At 49.3% G+C, this 22,637-nt stretch overlaps 1 protein-coding gene across 1 annotated transcript; it reads left to right on the top strand.

The window, feature by feature from the left end:
* Positions 1–14,236: 14,236 nt before the first annotated feature.
* On the top strand, positions 14,237–15,289 carry TEX44 (testis expressed 44). Its single transcript, XM_040228998.1, has one exon. The coding sequence runs from the start codon at positions 14,237–14,239 to the stop codon at positions 15,287–15,289; it is 1,053 nt and encodes a 350-aa protein (XP_040084932.1).
* Positions 15,290–22,637: the final 7,348 nt, after the last annotated feature.

Below are 22,637 nucleotides of genomic sequence, written 5' to 3'. Positions count from 1 at the left end.
TAATATTTACCTCCTGAGGTGGTGGTAAGTTGAGATACCCTAGGTAAGTTGTTTAGCACAATTCCTGGCACGTGGTAAGACTGGGGGAAAGTTCTTTTTCAGTTGATTGAGGTGTGGGAATTTGGCTAAAGGAAGCTGCTTTTTGGGGGGAGGGGTGTTGTTTTACAAACCTTAAAGAATTGTTTGACTTTTAAAAACATATACCTGTGTGACCTTGTTTAAAATGAAATTTTAATTTTAAAAGTTGCATGAGATCTAATATCATTTAAAAAAAGAGAGTTCAAAAGCACTTTAATAGTTTCAACATGGTAACCTTTGCGGACAATTGTATTATTGTTCCCAATTATTCACCCTCCCTTCCTGAAGAGGATTATACAACCCCACCCACTCCGTGTGACCTGTGGCCCCTTCTCTGGCAGGAGTAGTCGCCTCGCCCCACTGACCTTGGCCTTGACCCCATGCCTGCCTTTGCAAATGGCCTGTGTGGGGACAAAACTTGTGCAGAGACTTTAAGAGCCATTGGCTTATTGCCACCTGCTCACGCACTTCTGTCTTCTGCCACAAAACTGACGTGTCCCTGGGGGCTGTTCCTTTGGCTTGAACAGAGAATTAGAGCCACAGCCGACCCAGCCCATAGGAGCGAAGCCTCAACTACGTTGTGAAGGAAATATAAGAAGGACAAGAAACGAGCCTTGATGATTATGAGCCCCTGAGATGTGGGCATATGTTGTTACTGCAGCTATACCTAGTGAAAACTTGACTAAAAAACATCCCACATAGGTGCCTGGCTAAATAAAGTCGGTGTATCTAAATGATGGAAATGCAGCTATTCAATGTAAAGTAATATTTCCAATTTAAATTTATATTTAAATATATTCAGCTATTAATACTATATTTAAGGCTATAGGAAATTGCTTAAAGTATCATTTTAAATAAGTAAACAATGGAAAAGCTTTAAATGGAAAGTACAGCAAGATCCCAATTAAAAAATATATATGTGTGTGTGTGTATGTGTGTGTGTGTACCATACATACTGAGGTAAGTTGTTGTTGTTCAGTCGCTAAGTTGTGTCCAACTCTTTGTGACCCCATGGACTGCAGCACACCAGGCTCCCTGTCCTTCACTATCTCCCAGAGTTGGCTCAAACTCATGTCCATTGAGTCAGTGATGCCATCCAACTATCTCATCCTCTGTCTCCCCTTTCTCCTCCTGCCCTCAATCTTTCCCAGCATCAGGGTATTTTCTAATGAGTCAGCTCTTCCCATCAGGTGGCCAAAGTATTGCAGCTTCAGCTTCAGCATCAGTCCTTCCAATTCAGGGTTGATTTCCTTTAGGATTGACTGGTTTGATCTCCTTGCTGTCCAAGGAACTCTCAAGAGTCTTCTCCAACACCACAGTTCAAAAAGCATCAATTCTTCAGTGCTCAGCCTTATTTCTGGTCCAGTTCTCACCTCTATACATGACTACTGGAAAACCATAGCTTTGACTGGACGAAACTTTGTTGGCAAAGTAATGTCTCTGCTTTTTAATATACTGTCTAGGTTTGTCATAGCTTTTCTTCCAAGGAGCAAGTGTCTTTTAATTTCATGGCTGTGATTTTGGAGCCCAAGAAAATAAAATCTTTCACCATATCCACTTTTTCCCCTACTATTTGCCATAAAGTGATGGGACCAGAAGCCATGATCCTCATTTTTTGAATGTTGAGTTTTAAGCCAGCTTTTTCACTCTCCTCTTTCACTTTCATCAAGAGGCTTTTTAGTTCCTCTTTGCTTTCTGTCATTAGGGTGGTGTCATTTGCATATCTGAGGTTGTTGATATTTCTCCTGGCAATCTTGATTCCACCCTGGGATTCATCCAGTCCAGCATTTTGCATGATATACTCTGCATATAAATTAAATAAGCAGGGTGACAATATACAGCCTTGACATACTCCTTTCCCAATTTGAACCAGTCCATTGTTCCATGTCCAGTTCTAAGTGTTGCTCCTTGACATGCATACAGATTTCTCAGGAGGCAAGTAAGATGGTCTGGTATTCCCATCTCTTTAAGAATTTTCCACAGTTTGTTATGATCCACACAGTCAAAGGCTTTAATGTAGTCAATGAAGCAGAAGTAGATGTTCTTCTGGAATTCCCTTGCTTTTTCTGTGATCCAACGGATATTGGCAGTTTGATCTCTGGTTCCTCTGCCTTTTCTAAGTCCAGCTAGTACCTCTGGAAGTTCTCAGTTCACGTACTGTTGAAGCTTAGCTTGGAGGATTTTGAGCATTATCTTGTTAGCGTGTGAAATGAGTGCAATTGTGCTGTAGTTTGAACATTCTTTGGCCTTGCCTTTCTTTGGGATTGGAATGAAAATTGGCCTTTTTCACCCACTGCTGAATTTTCCAAATTTGCTGGCATATTGAGTGCAGCACTTTAACAACATCCTTTTAATATTTTAAATAGCTCAGCTGAAGTTCTGTCATATCTCCACTACCTTTGTTCATAGTAATGCTTCCTAAGGCCCACTTGACTTCACACTCCATGATGTCTGGCTCTAGGTGAGTGATCACACCATCGTGGTTATCCATGTTATTAAGACCTTTTTTGTATAGTTCTTCTGTGTATTCTTGTCACCTCTTAATCTCTTCTGTTCTGTTAGGTCCTTGCCATTTCTCTCTTTTACTGTGCCAATCTTTGCATGGAATGTTACCTTGGTACCTCTGATTTTCTTAAAGAGTTCTCTAGTCTTTCTTATTCTATTGTTTTTCTCTATTTCTTTGCATTGGTCATTTAAGGACACTTTCTTTTCTCTCCTTGCTATTCTCTGTAACTCTGCATTCAGTTTGTTATATCTTTCCCTTTCTCCTTTGCCTTTTGCTTATCTTCCTAGCTATTTGTAAGTCCTCTTCAGACAATCACTTTGCCTTCTTGCATTTCTTTTTTGGGGGGATAGTTATGGTCACCACCTCTTGTACAAGGTTATGAACCTCCATCCATAGTTCTTCAGGCACTCTACCAAATCTAATCCCTTGAATCTATTCATCACCTCCACTGAATAATCGTAAGGGATTTGAAGCCCATAATGGTCTGGGCTTCCCTGGTGGCTCAGACAATAAAGAATCTGCCTGCAGTGCAGAAGACCTGGGTTCAATCCCTGGATCAGGAAGATCCCCTGGAGAAGGAAATGACAACCCACTCCAGTGTTCTTGCCTGGGAAATTCCATGGACAGAGGGGCCTGGCAGGCTATAGTTCATGGGGTCCCAGACAGTGGAACGTGACTGAGCCACTAAAATACACACAAACACACACACACACACACCTGAATGGTCTAGTGGTTTTCCCCACTTTCTTCAATTTAAGCCTGAATTTTGCAATAAGGAGCTCACGTTCTGAGCCACAGTCAGCTCCAGGTCTTGTTTCTCTAACTGTGTAGAGCTTCTCCATCTTCAGCTCCAAAGAATATCTCATTGAGTTATCTGGTGATGTCCATGTGTAGAGTCATCTCTTGTGTTGTTGAAAGAGGGTGTTTGCTATGACCAATATGTTATTTTGACAAAACCCTATTAGTCTTTGCCCAGATTCATTTTGTACTCCAAGGTCAAACTTGCCTGTTACTCCAGATATCTCTTGACTTCCTACTTTTGTATTTCAGTCCCCAAGAACCTGGGTCTCCTGCATTGCATACTAATTCTCTACCATCTGAGCCACCAGGGAAGCCCAGTGGTAAAGAATCTGCTTGCCAATGGAGACGCAAGAGGCTTGGGTTCTATGCCTGGGTCAGAAGGATCCCCCTGAGAAGGAAATGGCTACTCACTCTCCAGTATTCTTGCTGGGAAAATCCCATGGACAGAGGAGCCCGGCGAGCTACAGTCCATGGGGTTGCAGAGTCAAACACAACTGAGTGACTGAGCATGCATGCACGGAGGCAGTGGTTGGTAACGATCCATAGTCTCCTGTCCCTGGACACCTTGTGGTGTGACAGTGAATGTGTAGCTTTTAGAGTGGGGGTAGGAGTGAGGCATGGCGTGCAGTCCTCTTCCTCACTCTGTCCCTTGGCTGGGAAGGATGCCACCTACCAGAGCCAGGAGCCTGCATAAAGAATAATGGATGGGCAGCCTCCTGCAGTGCCTCAGAGCCAGCGCGAGGGGGCAGCCGAGAGCCAGGCCCAGTAGGAGGACACCAGGGAGGTGCCCCACATCAGCTGCTCTCTTGCCCGCGTTCCCTGTCCCTGACGCTCCCAAGACAACCAAGACTAACGAAGACAATCATTTCTGCAAGGTTTGCAGAAGATGGTGCCATTTCTCAAGAGGGAATTGCTTTTTAAGCAAACCCATGTGTTTCACCAGCTCCTTCCAGTGGGATATTCAAAAATACCCAAGATAGGTCAGCGTTCACATGTTTGATACATTCTGTCATTCGAAACATTTCCAGTTTCTCTCTAGCCAATCTATGGCTAATTTCAGGGACCAATCTAATAAACCTCACATCCTATTTTTGTGGGGTATCAGTTTAAGATTTTTCACCTGATATTATTGGGCTTCCCAGGTGGCACAGCAATAAAAGAATCCACCTGCCAGTGCAGAAGACACAAGAGATGTGGGTTCAATCCCTGGGTTGGGAAGATCCCCTGGAGAAGGAAATGGCCACCCACTGCAGTATTCTTGCCTGGAAATGTCCATGGACAGAGGAGTCTGCCGGGCTACAGTCCATGGGGTCACAAAGAGTTGGACACAGCTGAGCATGCATTCATCATGCTAATATCTTTAAAAGGCTAGAAAATTTTAATAGTAAAACTGGTGACAAAGATGTTCCCCAAAGTACTGAGAAGGCCGACTTGGTACAGGCTGGGGGCTGAAATGGTCCAGACAGCCCCACACACATGTCTGATGTTTGGCAGGGGTGACGAAGGCAACTAGGCCACACAAATCTCGTTATCAAGCTGGCCAGACTCCTTCGCTTGGCAGCTGGGCTCCAAAAGGAGTGAGAAAAGCCAAGCCCCGATGCAGAAACACGTTTTAAGCCTCTGTTTGTCATGTTTCCTCTTGTCTGCTTGACCGACACAAGTCACATGCCTAAGCCCTGATTCAGCGGCTACAGAAAATAGACTCCTTTTGACAGGAGGAGCTGCAAGATGATGTGACCTTCAGAAAATACCTACTACATCTTCTTTCTTCTCTCCTGTCGTACCAAGGACATCCTTATGCAGGCACGGATGGATGACAGCCACCTGCTCACTAACAGTGGCCCCTGCCACCCCCTATCCCTGGGGTCAAGTTCAAGGCAATTAAATCTGCATCTACCCAGGTGTGTCAGTGCGAAAGGTGTTTGTGTTCTCCCCGCAACTCCACTGCAAACTCATATGTTGAAGGTCTAATGTGACTATACTTAGAAATACTTTTAAGGAGGTAATCAAGATTAAATGAAGCCGAAAGCATAGGACCCTAATCCAGCAGGACTCACGTCCTTATAAAAAGAGAAAGAGACACTGGAGCTCTTATGTGCTCTCGCTGTCTCTCTCTGCATGTACGCACAGAAAGGAGTCCATGCGAGGGCACAGTGAGAAGGCAGCCATCTGCAAGGCAGGAAAAGAGACCTCCCCAGAGCTAACCTTGCCAACACCTTGATCTTGGACTCCAGACTGTGGGAAACAAATGTCAGTTGTCTAAGCCACTAGTCTGTGGTATTTTGTATGGCAGCCCAAGCTGACCAATATATGAGTGTTCCTTGGTCAAATAAGCTTGGGAAATGTGTGTTCAACACTGGTTGCCCCCATCTTAAAAACTCAAAGAGCTCTGTAGCCTATCAAAGGCTCTGAGACGTTCCTCAGGAACGAAACCTCTAGTTTGACACATGCTCGGTTGCTTCAGTCATGTCCAACCCTTTGCCACTCTATGGACTGTAGCCTGCCAGGCTCCTCTGTCCATGGGATTCTCCAGGCAAGAATGCTGGAGAGGGTTACCACACCCTCCTTCAGGAGATCTTCCTGACTCAGATCAAACCCACGTCTCCTGCATAGCAGGTAGACTCTTTACTGCTGAGCCACCGTGGAAGCCCAGTGTTTCTGAAATTCATTTACACGTGTGATCCTTTCCCAACACCTGTGATCACCATAGGTAGCTGTATTCATCTCTAGGTTGTCATAACAAACTACTGCAAACTTTTGTTTTTTTAACTTTTATTGGCGTATATTAATTTACAATATTCTGCTAGTTTCTGCTGTACATCAAAGTGAATCAGTTATATATATACATATATCCACTCCTTTTTAGATTCTTTTCCCATACAGGCCATCACAGAGCATTGATTGGAGTCCCCTGAGCTATACAGCAGCTTCTTATTAGTTATCTATTTTATATGTGCAAACTTATAAAGATGGCCTTATTCTCTCACAGTTCTGGAAACCTGAAGTTAGAAATTGTCAACAGGATTGGTTCTTTCTGGAGGCCCTGTGGGAGAATGTGCCCCGTGCCCCTCTCCTGGGCTCTGTTTGCTGCTAGTGACTTTGAGTTTTCCTTGGCCCCCATCTCCCTCAGTCTTCACGTGGCCTCCCCCTCTGTGCCTCCTTCCCAGCATCTTCCCCTGTGCTCTTACAAGGACCCAGTCATTGGAATGAGGGCCCACCCTAAATCCAGGATGATCTCATCTGGAGATGAGCTTAATAAATTTGGAATCTGCAAATTTCAAATTTGGAAAAAAATTTGGAATCTGCAAATTCCAAATAAGTCCCCATTCTGAGGTTGCAGGTGGACATGTCTTTTGGGCGCCACAATTCAATCCAGAAGCCAAGGGACACCCAAGGTGGCTGGCTGAGTGTAGACACAAAGTGGGGGGTGGGGTGAGTGGGACCTGTCTAGGTGTCTGCAAGCTGGCAGTCCCTCCACTCCAGGGGACACACTGGGGACATCACCTTCTTACCTTGACAATGCTGTCCACTCCCCAAACCCCAGTTTCCTAAGCTCCTTGCTGATCGTCCCCTGTGAATACATTCCTGTTAGGGGCAGGTTGAGACTTTCTGTTCTTTTCACTCAAAACCTGATTGGGCCTCCTGCCCTGCGGTTCCTGCTTTGTTCTGAAAGACAGAGCCTGTCTTTCTGGGGAATGTTTGCAAAATGCTTGTTCATGCTGCAGTGTGGCAGGCAGGCTCTTACAGACCTGGGCTCCTAGTGGCTTCTTCCCCAAACCTTTCCAAAGCTCTGCTTCTTCCATGCCTTTCCCCTGGCCTCCAGGAGAAAGTGAGATCTTCTGCCTCAGGGACAGGCTTCCTTCCAGCATCAGTCAAGGTGCTCCCACTGCCTCGCTACAGGCCCCCTCTTGCTGCTTTGGTGCCTTCCACCCGGATTCCATCCCTGACCACCCTTCCCTCCACTTGTGCACAGCCGTGGGCCGACCAGTCACTTGGCAGGTGGATTTTGGGGGTCTGCTTGTCCCTGGAATGCAAATAACCAGACACAGCTCAGATCTTAGAGGTGGTTGTTGTTGTTAATTTGCTAAGTCGTATCCAACTCTTTGTGACCCAGTGGACTTTATAGCCTGCCAGGCTCCTCTGTCCATGGAATTCTCCAGGCAAGAATACTGGAGTGGACTGTCATTTCCTTTGTCTGGGGAGTGGCCCATATCTTTCACCACTTCTCCAAATTTTCCTTCCAGACTAAGGAGGCTAAAACCATTAGTTTAGAGCTAAGGCTCAGTAACTCTTCCTTAGAGCAATACGTCTGGGGAAACCCACCTGAAGTGGAAGAGGCCCTCTCCCCACTTTTGCTGAGTTGAGGGGCCCCTGATGGGAGGAGAAAAGAGGCAGCAGTGAGTCCCGGTCGCAGGAAACACAGATCGTCCAGACAAGCTGCCCAAGGGGTGGAGCAAAGCTGGGTCCATGCTGGGAGCCGGTGATGGCTCAGGGCTCTGCCCTGACCCCATACCCTACCTTTCCACTCTCCAGCCCCCATAGGAGACTAGCAGATCTCTGGAGCCAGAAGAGAGCTGGGAAGGCTGAGGTCACCAAACCCTGTGACCTCACCACCGTGGTTTGACCTCTAGCCATCCTCTTAAGTCTTCCCAGAATCCCAAACCCAGGGAACCTACACACTTTTGGGAATGTGCTTTCAACCTACTAGCTACCTTGTGACAGCAGATTGGTGACCTGTCTCTCGAATTAGATGATAGATTCTTTGCCATTAGATACCTATCTTTAATCTCTGTGTGATTTTTAAAAATAAATTTATGTATTTTTGGCTGTGCTGGGGCTTCCTTGCTGTGCGGACTTTTCTCTAGTTGTGACAAGCAGGGGCTACTCTCTAGCTGCCGTGCACAGGCTTCTCATTGCAGTGGCTTCTCTTGTTGCAGCCACTGAGCTCTAGGATGCGCGGGCTTCAGTATTCGTGACACATGGGCTCAGTAGTTGCGGCTCCCGGGCTCTAGAGCACAGGCTCAGTAGTTGCGGCTCCCGGGCTTAGCTGCTCCATGGCGTGTGGGAGCCTCCTGGATCAGGGATCAGACCCGTGTGTCTCCTGCATTGGCAGGCGGATTCTTTACCACTGGGCACCAGGGAATCCCTCTCTGATTCTATTTGAGGGCCTAATCCTTTGCTCAGGAGTACCGTGTCTGTCAGCTCGGCTGCCAGAACAAAGTACCGCAGATGAGGGGGTGCTTAAGCAACAGAACTGCAGGCAGAAGTCAGAAATCAAGACATTGGCAGTGTCTACTCCTTCCGAGGGCCATGAAGGAAGGCGCTGTCCCCAGCTGCTCTCCTTGGTTTACGGGTGGCCATCTTCGTGTTCACATGGTTTTCTCTGTGTGTCTGTCTGCATCCACATTTCCTCTTCTTAAAAGGACACCAGTCATTCTGAGCTAGGGCTCACCCGGATGATCCTCTTCTAAATTACCTCCTTACAGGCCCGTCTCCTAATAGAGTCACATTCTGAAGTACGGACACCCAGGAGTAATACAAGAAGAATGGATGGAGGGACGCATGGGCAGACTTCTGGCCTCTCAAGGCTGGTCTGCACAAGCGTCCCTTCAGCGCACCGCCCAGGCCACCCCACAGCCACCAACCAGACCTCTGAGGGACTTGAGTTCTCTCACAGCCGCTGGCCAGCCAAACCTGAGAATAGGGAGAGATGGGGGTGGACCCTGGAGGTGGAGACTAGCAAAGGCATCCTAAGAGTTGCAGCAGTCCAAAGGGTCTGTGTGTGTGTGTGTGTGTGCGTGTGTGTGTGTGTGTATTTGTGGTGTGTGTGGGGGGGCGGCTGAAGTACCCCCTTTGTTTTGCAGAGGGAGGTGTGGGGGTGGCCCCTCAGTTTGAGTCTCTTCCCACTCAGAGTGGGTGTTTGGGTGGCCCCAGGAATGCTATCTACATTCAGAGCCCAGGCTTCTGGAAGGTTAGGGAGAAGGAATTTATCTTAACTTGCAAATTTGTTCTAATGCTTCAAGTAGTTTTTACCCATTGTTGAAAGGGCAAATGAATTGTATAAATTTTAAAATGTGCAAGAGCTTGAAAGAGAAAACTTGCCCATGATCCACCACAAAGAAAAATTCTCTGATACAGGCTATTCATTCGTTATTTGACCAAACCACGTGCTTTTAACTTTTAGAATCTTTTCTTAATGCAAGCAAGAAATATTACTAGAGAAACATCAGAAAACAAAGTTTGCTCCCCTCCAAAAATTAAGTCACTTATCATCCCACTACCCCAAAATATCTTGTTTTGCTTTTTTTTTTTAATCTTGTATTTCTTTGACCACTAGTACTTCTGAATTTTGTCTCATGGCTATTAGTTATTTAGATTTCTTCGGTGAATGGTCTGTTCTCATTCTTTGCATATTGTGTTATTTGGAACATAATGGTGTCCTTTCAATCTGGGATCTTTATACAGTATAGATATTAACCCTGTAGGGTATTTGTAGCAAATATTTTTTGTCTGTGGCTTGTACTTAAAATTTTTTAGATTACTTTTTGACCTCTTTTATCTTTTAAGGAATATTTATTTATTTATTTGGTTGTGCCTAGTCTTAGTTGAGGCACGTGGGATCTAGTTCCCTAACCAGGGGTCAAACCCGGGCACCCTCCATTGGCAGCGCAGTCTTAGACCACTGGATCACCAGGGAAGTCCTTGACCTATTTTTAGACTGATTCCCCCCCTTGGAATTTCTTTACTGGCTTCTATATTTAGAAAGTACTTCTTCCCCAAATCAAGTATTTGCAGTTTACTTATGACCTCTCACTCTCTCTCTTTGTAGTTTTCATCTCCAAGTGAGAGTGAGAAACTAACCCACTGTTTTTCCAATGCCTAACCGATTGTCCCAGCACCATTTTGTAGCTCAGCACTCCACTGTCCCTGTTCTGCGTTCCCAGGGCAGTCGGCTCTGTGCCAACCTACAGGAGAAAACCGTACCCTCCTGCTCCTTGGGGCCTGACGTCTCTGGCACCAGCACTCACACAAAAGCTCTGGCAAACAAGGCCTGATTTCTGATGTTGTGGAGGTGAGGGGTTTACCTTGGAGACCTCAACACAAACAATTTAAAAATTCCCTCTAGATGTTTCTGTTCTCCCCAAGCCTCACCTGCTCCACCCCCAGAGAGGCCTGACCTTTCTTCCCTTCTTGGTGCAGCCAAGGAACTTCAAAGCCTTCACCCCTTCTCTCCCACAGAACGGCCTGGCTGTAGGACTCCCAGCCCAAACCCAGCTCTTCCCAAACGAAGCCTCTCCTCTCCAGATAACCACGTTCACCTCCTTAGAAAGCAGGGTGATGGGCTTTGTCATTTGAGAATGAATGCCTTTGGGGTCTCAGCCCCCATCCCATGAGGCTTATTAACCTGCTTCTCCCAAACAAATCCAGTGTAGGTTCTAAGTGGAATTCCCACACCACCTGCTAATGGTTGGAGCTCCGACTCCTTAAGTGTCTTGAACACGCAGAAAGTGGGAGTCCTGGCAAGGGGCAAAAACTGCAGTTTCCCCTTAGAACACTGGTGTTCAGGGTGGCTGCCCTGGCAGCGAGAGCTGTGACGGAGCACCCACCAAAGACTCAGGCCCCAAGATGGTCTCACGGGCAGGTGGGGGCCGCGGGCACCCCCCTAGTCATGGACAGGGCCCCAGGGGATTCTTGCAGACAAGAGCTGCAGGCCCACACTTGCAGGAACCGTGGTGGAAGGCTGGGGAGTGGCCCGATCCCAGTGGCCACCTCAAGGTGGCAGCACTGAGCAGTGCCCATGGCAAAGGCACCCATCACAGCAGGTGTAGAAAAGCTGTAGAAACATCAGGTACTGGGGCAACGGGGATGGCGGGCGCCGGGGGGGTTGCCCTAGAAATGATCACACAGGTTTGTGGAAACAAAGTTCTGACCTACGCCAAAGGGGTGCTGGCTGCTAAATGTCAGTTGGCCTGATCGGGCTGGGGTGAAGAGTGTGGGCTCAAACCAGACAACCTGGCTCATACCCAGGTCTTCCTCTATCTGAGCTGCAGTCTCCCCATCTGTACAAAGTGGTAACAGTGCTTAACCATGAGACATTGTTGGAGGACAAGTACATGGTGTCTGAGCACGTGTTGAGAGTGATAATAACTGGACATCACCATCACTGTGAGAGGCTATCTTAGTTTCCCACGGCTGCCGAGGCAAATATCCACGGGCTGGGTGTCTGACAACAACACAGAGTCATTCTCTCATGGTTCTGGAGACCTGAGTCCAAAGTCAAGCTGTCAACAGGGCCACACTCCCCTCTCAAAGCTCCAGGAAGGCCCTCCTTGCCTCTTCCAGCTTCTGGGGGTTTCCAGGCCTTCCTTGGCTTCCTTATTCGGTTGTGTGAGCTCTTAGTTGCAGCACGTAGAATCTTTAACTGTGGCAGGTGAACTCTTGGTTGCGGCATGTGCAATCTAGTTCTCCGACCAGGGATCGAACCCAGGCCCCCTGCATTGGGATCACTGAGTCTTATCCACTGGACCACCTGGGAAGTTCCTACAGTATAGATACTAACCCTATATGATATTTGTGTGAGTGTGCTGGTGTAACAGGCTTCCCACTCACTCAGTCTACCATATTGCTTAGGGTATTTTTATTTTTATTGCTATTTACCTGTTTTTGCTTATCTGTATTTTCTGATTTTGTCACAATAATCAGAGTCTCTTCTGAACATTTTGCTTCATTACCTGCCAGGCTTTTCCCCAATTAATAGACTTTCTTTAGATGTCTATAATCGCCATAGAGTGGATCTCTTCTGTGTTTCTTGACCAGCATCCATTTTGCCTTCTTTTGGTAATGGCACCCAGTTTCTTTTGGGGACCAACCTGATTTCCAGCTACAGGCCTTATGTTTCAGTGGGGCTGACCTCAAGCCCCATTCCAGGCCTGACCAACCAGGGTTTGGTCCCCAAGCTGTGTTGACTCCTTCATAGAAGGCCCATGAGACTCAGGGCTTGATGTTTGCCATTAATTACCAAGGACCAGGGTATCTTGCACTAGCCTGAAGGTGCTAGCAACCTGCACCCAGAGGAATCTTCCCCTAAATCTAGCCATCAGTGAGAAAGGGGAAACCCAGAGAAGGAGAGAAAGAAGACTAAATCTTGAAGGCATCGCTGAACTCTTGTCTGTGCAGAAACTTTCCCTTAGACTTTAGGCTTTTGTGAGCAACTACCAGTCTTCTCAATAATTCTTTCACAAAGTATAAGGTTATCCCACCCACAATAAGCTTGGGTTTGCCCTGTGACCTCTCAGATGGTTGAGAGCATTCATGGGGAGAAGAAATACTTTTGAGCCTGGTGCTGGGAGAAGTGACAGCAACTGTTACCTACTGATGTGGCTGGATTATTACTCTCTGCATTAGCTAGTATCCTTACCATGCTGGTCATTCAATATTTCAGTATCCCTTCTGGGTATGAAATAGTGCTGGAGAACTTGACTTCTGAAACCAGACGGGGTTCAAATCACAGATTCAGTGCTTATTGATATGTGCCTTTGAATAAGTCACTTATTCCCTCTGAGGCTTAGCTTCCCCCTGTAAAGAATGGGTATAATAATGGATGGCACCTATCTAGAGATGATAGGGTAGTTGGAAGGATTAGATGTTTAGCTGCTTCTTCTGTCCATCATAAAAGTGAAAGTGAATCACTCAGTTGTGTCCGACTCTTTGCGACCCCATGGACTGTAGCCTACCATGCTCCTCCATCCTTGGGATTTTCCAGGCAAGAGTTGGAGTGCATTGCCATTTCCTTCTCCAGAGGATCTTCCCAACCCAGGGATCGAAACTTGGTCTCCTGCATTGTAGTCAGACTCTTTACATTTGAGCCACCAAGGCAGTCACATATCTGCCTATGATAAGCAGTCACTAAATATTAGCTGATAACCCCTGGGGAAGTAAGACACAACAGACTGGAACCTTTACTCCAGCCACCTTCTTAATGAAGAGCACAAGCTCAAATAGGTTTATCTGGGTCCACACATTTCCAGAGAACACTCGAGGCATTACAGATCGTTTGTTATTCTCTGCCCTCTCAGCCTAGCTAAGCAGGGAGAAGATGGAGATAGTTTATTCCACATCACAGGGTTAACCCCTGTATTAGCACATTTGGGCTGCAGATTCAGTGTCCAGTGAAGCCTGCTTCCTGGTTTATAGATAGCTGTTTTCTAGCTGCATTTCAAATGGAGAAGGGAGCCAGAGAGTCTATGTGGTCCCTTTTATAAGCCTCCACCCTCATGACCCAATCACTTCCCCAAGTCTCCACCTCCAAGTACTATAGCTTTCAACCATACAAACTTTGTGGTGAGACACAAACCTTAAGTCTATAGCTCCCCACAACCAAGACAGTCAGGGCTGGGAGCTGCCCAAGCCCCTCCCCTTCCCTTGTTCCTACTCACCACTGCTGCGAAACTGAGTCTCTGCAGAAGGACTAGCCAAGTGAGTCACCAGTGTGGACAGAGAGGTGCTGGGAGTGGTCCCTTATAACATTTATTACAAATCAACATCTGCATCCCATCCTTTCACGAGAGCCAGGTGCATCCCGATTCCTGGTGGGCACCTGCCCCTGTATACAACCTCCCTGCTTTTCCAAGACACCTGCCTGCGTCTCCTTAGACATCTGAACCGTGGCTACAAACAGCCCCACAGACTCAGCCCGCTAGGGCAGCCACTCCAGAGGCACAGGCCCCTTGCTCTGCAAGTACCTGTGACATCGCCAGCTTCGACAGTCCCCTGTGACCTCACCCTCTGGGGGGCTCAGCCCAGCAGGGCCACGGCCACTCTCTCAACCAGCACAAGTAACAAAGGGCCTACATGACCACCGTGCCCTCGGGAGAGGCCGGAGTCACCAGCACCCCTCTGCATGGGGACAGCAGGTCTACAGACATCCCAGCAGTGGGGTCCCAAAGTCAGGTCCCCCTCCTCACAGATGACCCAGCGTCTCTTGATGCTATAACATCAGCTGAATGGCAGGATGTAGTTCAGGCCTCCACTGAGCCAGCCACCTCGGGGACCACGTCAGAGTCCGGGGATGCAGATAAGCATGAAGCTGCCGAGGGGCAGGCCCAGGAGCCCAGGGAGGCCACAGCTCTGCCAGCTGACCCGGCCCCAGGTGCCCTGAAAAATTCCCTGGGCTTCCAGAACCTAGTGCAGAAAGGGCTGCTGCAAGATTCCAGCAGGACTCAGAATCCTCAGATTTTCCAAGTTAACTCCCTGGTTGAGGAAGCGACACCACAAGCAGTGGCCGCCCCGGACAGGGAGCAGGAGCCAGCAACAGCCACCCCAAGTGCCGAGGCACAGTTCCCCCAAAATGTGGAGGCTCAGCCCATCGTGAGCACCACAGACCCCAAGGACCAGCTTGACCCTGGGACTGCTGACACCCCTGAAGCTGTTGAGGAGAAGCCGGAGGGTCCCGAAGCCTTGAACCCTGACCCTGATGCTTCGCCGTCAGCCCCTGCCTCGCCGGGCCCTGGAGCGCCAGCCCCGGGGACAGGTCCCCTGGACTCCACGGCTGATGAGAACAGCTACATGCGCTCCATGACCAGCTTGCTGGGCGGGGGTGAGGGGTCCATCAGCTCCCTGGCAGACATCCTGGTGTGGTCCGATGCCAACATGGGCCTAGCCACAGGCCTCCTGGCCACTGGCCATGGCTCCGTGTCAGACCTGTTGCACACCCCGGGGCCCAGCCTGCGCTCCGTCTCCAGCATCCTGGGGAGAGCCAGCTCTGCCCTGTCCTCCAGGTTAATGGTGAGGACCAGATCGGCCCTGCGCTCCATCACCCACGTACTGGAATCGGTGGAGCGGGGAACCATCGAGGGAATCCGTTCGGCCGTGTGCTACCTGACCAGCCATCTCACCCTACACTAGGCCCACACCAGCCCCTACTGGGACTGGACCCCATGTTCGGCAGCTTCCTGAGACCCCGGGGACACTCCTGCCCCGCTTTCTCGCCCACCCCTGCTTTGGACAGCTCTCCCCAGACTGGGCAATAAATCACTGGCCAGCGTTTATTTTCCAAGCGCCAGACTCCTCCCTTGTCTGTGCAGTGGGCTCAGGCTGGAGGGACAGGAAGGGGCTAGGGTGTTCTGAAGACGGAAAGGTGCCCCCCCCAAGGGCTTCTTAGCTTGTCCCACTCAGGAGCTGGGAGCCAAAGTGCAGAAAGAGACCTGCCTTGGGACTTTCCCGAGTGGTCCAGTGGCTAAGACTCTGAGCCTTCCAGTGCAGGGGGCACAGGTTCAGTCCCCAGCCTGGGAACTAAGATCCTGCATGCCACACGGCATGGCCAATACAATTTTAAAAATTAAAATTAAAAGAGAAAGAGAAGGGCCTGGGCAGGCCTGGGAGGCCAGATGTGGGGAGCTGTGGGCGCTGTCCCTCAGTCGTGTCTGACTCTTTGCAACCCCATGCACTGTAGCCCACCAGGCTCCTCTGCCCATGGAATTTTCCAGGTGATAATACTGGAGTGGGTTGCCATTTCCTCCTCCAGGGGATCTTCCCAACCCAGGGATGGCACCCGCATCTCCTGGGTCTCATGCACTGGCAGGCGGATTCTTTACCACTGCAAAAATTGATCTGATCTCGTCCTCTAACCAGGTAAGTGCATTTCTGTGGAAGCAAGACCTGGCCCTTCTTTGGGGCTTCCTGGCTCAGCAGGCTCAGGCCAGCTTACCGGGCTCTCTGGTAGTGGGGTTGAGAACACAGAGCAAGACCAGTGTGGATTCAAATCCCAGCACCCCTACTGTCCATGGGCCAATCCCTTCACCCTCCTGAACTTCCAATTCTCCTCCATAGAACCAGCAGCAAACCCATACCGTGAAGATATTCTAAGACGTAAGGAGAACAACGCAGGTCCTTACACATGATGTCTGGCACTTAATGAGTTCACACGTGTCAGCTGCCATGATTATTGTCCTCTAGCAGATGGCGGACACAGTGGGAAGAGGGATCCTGGTAGGGTGGCCAACCACCCTGCTTTGCCTGGGGTTCCTAGGATGTGAGACTTTCAGATTTAAAACCAAGAAAATCCCAGGCAAACTAAGATAAGTTGGTCACCTTAGACCCAGGTCTCTTGACGTGGTTTTGAGCCTTGTCTGTGATCTGTCCACCTTGACAAGGGAGCCACCTGCTTTGGAAAGCCACCAGACCACCCTCTGGCTGGACACAGTGCCAATCTGGCCGCGTGACTTGGTGAGTGATCTGGCTGGACATCAGCCCTGACTCTCGCCCTTGGCTGGGCACCTTACATGGGTCACAACCCACACACCTTCTCTACAGCCCTGGCCATGGAGTCCTTCATTCACCCATCCTTCATTCTCAGCAGAGTCTCCAAATTGGAGACAACCTTGGCGGGAACCAGCCCACTGACGGATTGTTTGCCCTTCACAGTAGTTCTTTCTTTCTTTTTATTTTATTTTCCGCTGTGCTGGTCTTCATTCTTTCACGCAGGTTTTCTCTAGTTGTGGCAAGCGGGGGCTACTCGTCATTGTGGTGGGAAGGTTTCTCATTGCAGTGGCTTCTATTGTTGCGAAGCACCGGCTCTACGGTGCACGGGCTTCGGCAGTTGTGTTGCACAGATTCAGTAGATGTGACTTGAGGGCTCTAGAGCACAGGCTCAGTGATTGTGGTGCTCTGGCTTAGTTGCCCTGAGGCATACGGAATCTTCCAAGACCAGGAATTGAACCCGAGTCCCCTGCATTGGCAGGTGGATTTCTTATCCACTGCCCCACTAGGGAAGTCCAAGCCAAGAGATTTTAAATAAAAACATGGATCTCTGAGGACTTCCCTGGTGGCCCAGTGGCTCATCCACGCCCCCCATGTAGGGGGCCCAGGTTCGATCCCCAGTCAGGGAACTGGATCCCACATGCCACAACTAAGAGTTTGCATACTGCACCAAAGATTGAAGATCCTGCGTGCCATGACTAAAACCTGGTGCAGCCAAATAAATAAATACTTATTAATGGACTTCTGCTTCTCTTGAGAAACCTAGGGGCCTTCTTTATTCTGGGCAACCTGCAGCCAAGCTGCCCACTTTAGAGGGAACCGCCTGCCCTACATCAGCACTGACGTCACCGGCCTGACCCCCAGAGGCATGCATTTACCACCCCTCCCCAGCAGATGCTTCCTGTGAATAAGTCTGATGCCAGGCCCCAAGGGCATAAAACCAGGTGTGTCTACCCCTTCCCTCAAGGAGCTGCCGCTTTCTGTAGGTGAGCTGCCCCTGTGGAGTGAAAGCAAGGAAACCAGAGGAGGGAGGTTGTCAGTTCATATTCTAGGATCAGGGGCCCTTTGAGGCAGGCCTAAAGAGAAGAAGGATGTGTCCCCGACAGAGGCAAGGACGACAAAAGTAGAGGCAGGCATGGTGGGTGCTTGGTGGGGAGGGTGGCCCAGCAGCTCGACCTGTCCAGAGTCCAGAGCAGAGGAGACAGAACTGCCAGGTGGACCCCAAATGCTTTCAACAAATATTTTTAAAGCAGCGTAAGGGCCGCTATTGGGCTTCCCAGGTGGTGCTAGTGGTAAAGAATCCAGCTGCCAATGCAGGTAGGCCTAAGAGATGCGAGTTTGATCCCTGGGTCTGGAAGATCCCCTGGAGGAGGGCACGGTGACCCATTCTAGTATTCTTACTTTGAGAATTCCATGGACAGAGAAGTCTAGCAGGCTGCTGCCCATAGAGTCTTACAGAGTCAGACATGACCAAAGTGACTTATCACGCACACACGCAAGTGCCACTCTGCTCCCCAGGAAGTTCAGTGGTAAAGAATCCACCTGCCAATGCAGAAAACTCAGGTTCGATCCCTGAGTCGGGAAGATCCCCTGGAGAAGGAAATGGCAACCCACTCCAGTATTCTTGCCTGAGAAATCTCATGGACAGAGGAGCCTGTCCATGAGGCTATAGTCCATGGGGTCACAGAGTCGGACCCAAGTTACCAACTAAACAAGAACAAAGCGCTGCTTTAGGCCAGGCACTGCCAGATCCTGAGACTGCAAAGGCAAACGAGAGATGGAAGCTGAGTGCAACCCAGGTTAGGGGCAAGATTAGCCAATGAACACAATTGCCAAGTGCCGGAGTGTTTGCACCCAGGCCTCAGCCGTGTCCTCAGGGCTCTGTCTTTCCAGCTTGGCCCCTCCTGTGCTAGCTCCATTCTCTGGTGCTCAGACACCTTCCTGGAAAGAGAGGCTCTTGTTCCCCCTGGCTCTGGCAGGAGAGTCCCAGGGGAAGACATGGCTCCGATGCTCTGCTGAGCCAATCATGGAGGCCACAGGAAATGAAGTAGCTCTTTGCCTGGCGTGGGCCTCAAGTCCACCTCTGGGGCAGGGTCAGTCCAGAAATGGGGGTTCCTCACAGCAAGGGCTGCTGGACCAACACCACTTTGTGTGTTAAAGCCAGCAGAGTTTCAGACTATCCTGGGGTTAAAGTGGATAAGAATCTGCCTTGCAATGCAAGGGACATGGGTTTGATCCCTAGTCCAAGAAGATTCCACATGCCTCAGGCAACTAAAGCCTGGGCACCACAACTACTGAGCCCGGGCTCTAGTGCCTGAGAGCTGCAGCTACTGAAGTCTGCGAGCCCGAGCCTGTGCTCCACAACAAGAGAAGCCCCTGCCGTGAGCAGCCCACATGCTGCAGCTAGAGTGGCACCCACTCACCACAACCAGAGAAAAGCCTGGGCAGCAGCGAAGACCTAGCACAACCGAAATAAATAAATGTTATAAAAATTACTATTTGTAAGCAAATAATTTTTAAAAAATAAAAGCTTCCACACCCATGAAGTTAAAAAAAAAAAAAGAAAGAAAGCCACCTTAGTTATATAGAGGATGCCTTGCCTCCAATGCGGGAGACCCGGTCAATCCCTGAGTTGGGAAGATCCTCTGGAGAAGGAAACGGCAACCCACTCCAGTACTCTTGCCTGCAAAATCCCATGGATGCAGGAGTGTGGTAGGCTACAGTCCATGGAGTCGCAAAGAGTCTGATGAGACTGAGCGACTTCATTTTCACTTTCACTTTGGGGGTCAGGCTACCTTGAGTTCTCCTAGCTACATTCCTTTCATCCCCCATGTGACGGTCTCCTCATCTGTAAAATGATGATACACCTGCCCCATCAGGCTGTTGTGAGGAATAAATGAAGCAAGGGCTTGGAAATGTGCCTGGCACACTGTTGAGTGCAATGTGTTAACGATCATTGTGTTTATTAGGACAGAAGCGTGCTATGGAGCTGTGTGCTAAGGACGGAATTTCCCTGCCTGCTCCTGGCCTTTCCCTTTGTAGTGGGATTAACTGTGGTGTTGGCAAATACACCTGGCAACACGTCGTCTCTGCAGGTGGGAATCCCCAGGCATCCAGGTGCTACTGTACCTGCAAGGTCAGGGCGGTGCACTCAGGAATGAGGAATCCAACACAGGGGCTCATGGGTGCACCGCAACTCTGGCTGGAGTGAGCAAGGCAAGGCCCAGAGTCAGGGATTTGGAGAAAGGCCCCATTTCACAGGCCAAGAGGAAGCAATTTATGAAACAGGAGTACTCAGCAAATGGGGGTGATCCAGCCTATCACAGGCACATGGGCCACTGTGTTGGATGGATAAATACTAAACTTTTTTTTTTTTTTTGGCTGCACCACGCAGCTTACAGGATCTTAGTTCCTCAACGAGGGATCAAACCCTGGGCTCTGGCAGTGAAAGTGCCAAGTGCTAACAACTGGACTGCCAGGGAATTCCTTGAACAACTATTGAACTATTGGGGAGGGGCAGTTGGTAGGGACAGAAGGTGGTGTATAAACGGGAAAAGAATGAGCCATCGTCAGAACAACAGGGCAGCTGTATGGAGGGTACTCTTTGGTGTTGAGAATTGAGACACAACAAAGTTATAAGTTCACCCCAACAAAGCCGGTGTCTCTCCAGTTTCTTGTTTATATATTAGGGTTAACACCTGACAGCTACCAGCATATCTCTAGACCAACAGCAGTCTTTTCGGGTGTGTGTTCTGCCTCTGAGAGATTGACCGGTAAGCAGAGGTTTTGATTAAAGAAACATTTAGGCTGGGCTAAGAGCCATAGCGGGAGAAGGCAATGGCAACCCACTCCAGTACTCTTGCCTGGAAAATCCCATGGGCATAGGAGCCTGGTGGGCTGCCCTCTATGGGGTTGCACAGAGTCAGACACGACTGAAGCGACAGCAGCAGCAGCAGTGACAAGAGCCATAGAGAGGACACAACACCCTAATCTCTGAGCCCGGCCAGGGTGTGGCTAAGAGCAGGAAACTGACAAGTCCTGGGAGTGTTATGCCCAGAGTCCGAGTCCCCAAAACTGAGAGAATAAGACGTCCACAGCAATGCAAAAGCATGAAGGGGTTTTATTTCTAGCTCGAGCTAGGGCTCCCACCACATCCAACACAGTGGACTGGAGCAAGGAGCCCCGAGCCCAGATTTACAGCAGTATTTATAGGTTTTAGAACAAAGACAGAGAGTTGGCAAGGGCTGATTGGCTGCAGGAGTTTCCTAGTATTTACTAATTGGCTAATCTTTATTGGCTGCAGGGGGATGTCTTTTACGTCCTGATAAACTCAAACCAGGTTACGGGGAATATGGTGATTAGACAAGTCCTGGCATCCGTGGGGATGACCTCACTGGGCAATGACTCAGCTTTTCCCGTGAGTCCTACCTTAGTCCCTGAAGCCTATCATGGCGTTTGTTAGGTCCCAACAGGAGATGACAGAGGAATGCTGAGGCCTCAAGAGGAGGGCTTGGCTGGTGGGTCTCTGGATGGGCAGGGACCACAGATGCTGCACTGGCCCCCTCTGTGGAGTCCTCACGGCCACTGCAGTGCTCAGTGAGGGCCAGACCTCCACTTCTTCACCTCTAAAATGCCTGTGATCGAGAATGCATTCAGTGCAGTTCAGTCACTCAGTCGTGTCCCACTCTCTGCGACCCCATGAATTGCAGCACGCCAGGACTCCCTGTCCATCACCAACTCCCGGAGTTCACTCAAACTCATGTCCTTCGAGTCGGTGATGCCATCCAGCCATCTCATCCTCGGTCGTCCCCTTCTCCTCCTGCCCCCAATCCCTCCCAGCATCAGAGTCTTTTCCAATGAGTCAACTCTTCGAATGAGGTGGCCAAAGTACTGGAGTTTCAGCTTTAGCATCGGTCCTTCCAAAGAACACCCAGGACTGATCTCCTTTAGGATGGACTAGTTGGACCTCCTTGCAGTCCAAGGGACTCTCAAGAGTCTTCTCCAACACCACAGTTCATTCTGTAAACCAATTATCCTTCAATAAAAAAATTTAAAAAAGAATGCATTAGAAAAAGAACAGCATTTAACAGTAGGTCTGTGACAAATGTTAGTTTTCTTCCTTCCTTGGGGCTTTCTGCATTGTCTTTATATTGGTCAGGAGTCTCTTCATTGGAAGTGACAAAAACCCACAGATTTGACAAGCTGGGCAGAAAAGGGCTGAGAAGGAACTGACTTTCGAGACGCCTGCTGTCGGGTCACAAAGCTGTCAGATATCTCCATGGCTGTGTCCTCTACCTCCCATGGCAACTCTTCTCCAAGCTTCTGCTTATGTCGGAGAACGAGGCTCCTGGAGGCTCCAGGTCCACAGCCTTGCACTTCCACGACCAAGAGGAAAGGTCTGTTTCCTTCTCCAGTCTGATAAATTCCAAGGGGAAGGACTCTGGTTGGCCCAGCCTGGATCACATGGTGGAAAGGTCAGACCTGGTGCCTCTCTGAGCAGGCAGCTCTGGGCATCCTGAGCCATGCCCCTCCCTCCCAGAGACAAAAAGCGGGAGCCAGGCAAACTGTCCTTTTCTGGCTGCCTGGGGTTCCCCACTGCAGGTGGCACAGCCCTGACCTCCCTTTCCATTCACACCTGAAGGTTCCCCCGCAGATAAAAGTCACTTTTCCCACAAAACCAGTCTGAGGCTCCAGATGAGGTCAGATGTCCGCACAAAGCCACACAGAGTACAGTTCTCAGCTCTGGGCCCTGAAGATGCCCACCACAACACTAGAGTTTGTCTGTGAATCCTCTGCCCACAGTCAGACTGTCTCTGAACCATGTGTTTGGAAAGAGCTGAGGCATTCTGAAGTGTTCTTGCAATTCCATGGATTGAAAATTCTTCCTTTGGATCTCTAAATTTTAAATATCCATGAGAAAATAGGATTCGCCTAAAACACCTGGTTTTGTTTCTGACTGCCTGTATATTATTGAGTGTGTTTTAGTTGCTCAGTC

Source organism: Oryx dammah, unplaced genomic scaffold, assembly GCF_014754425.2.
Source record: "Oryx dammah isolate SB20612 unplaced genomic scaffold, SCBI_Odam_1.1 HiC_scaffold_27, whole genome shotgun sequence".
NCBI classification, from domain to species: Eukaryota; Metazoa; Chordata; class Mammalia; order Artiodactyla; family Bovidae; genus Oryx; species Oryx dammah.
This window is presented reverse-complemented; position numbering and strand designations above follow the sequence as displayed.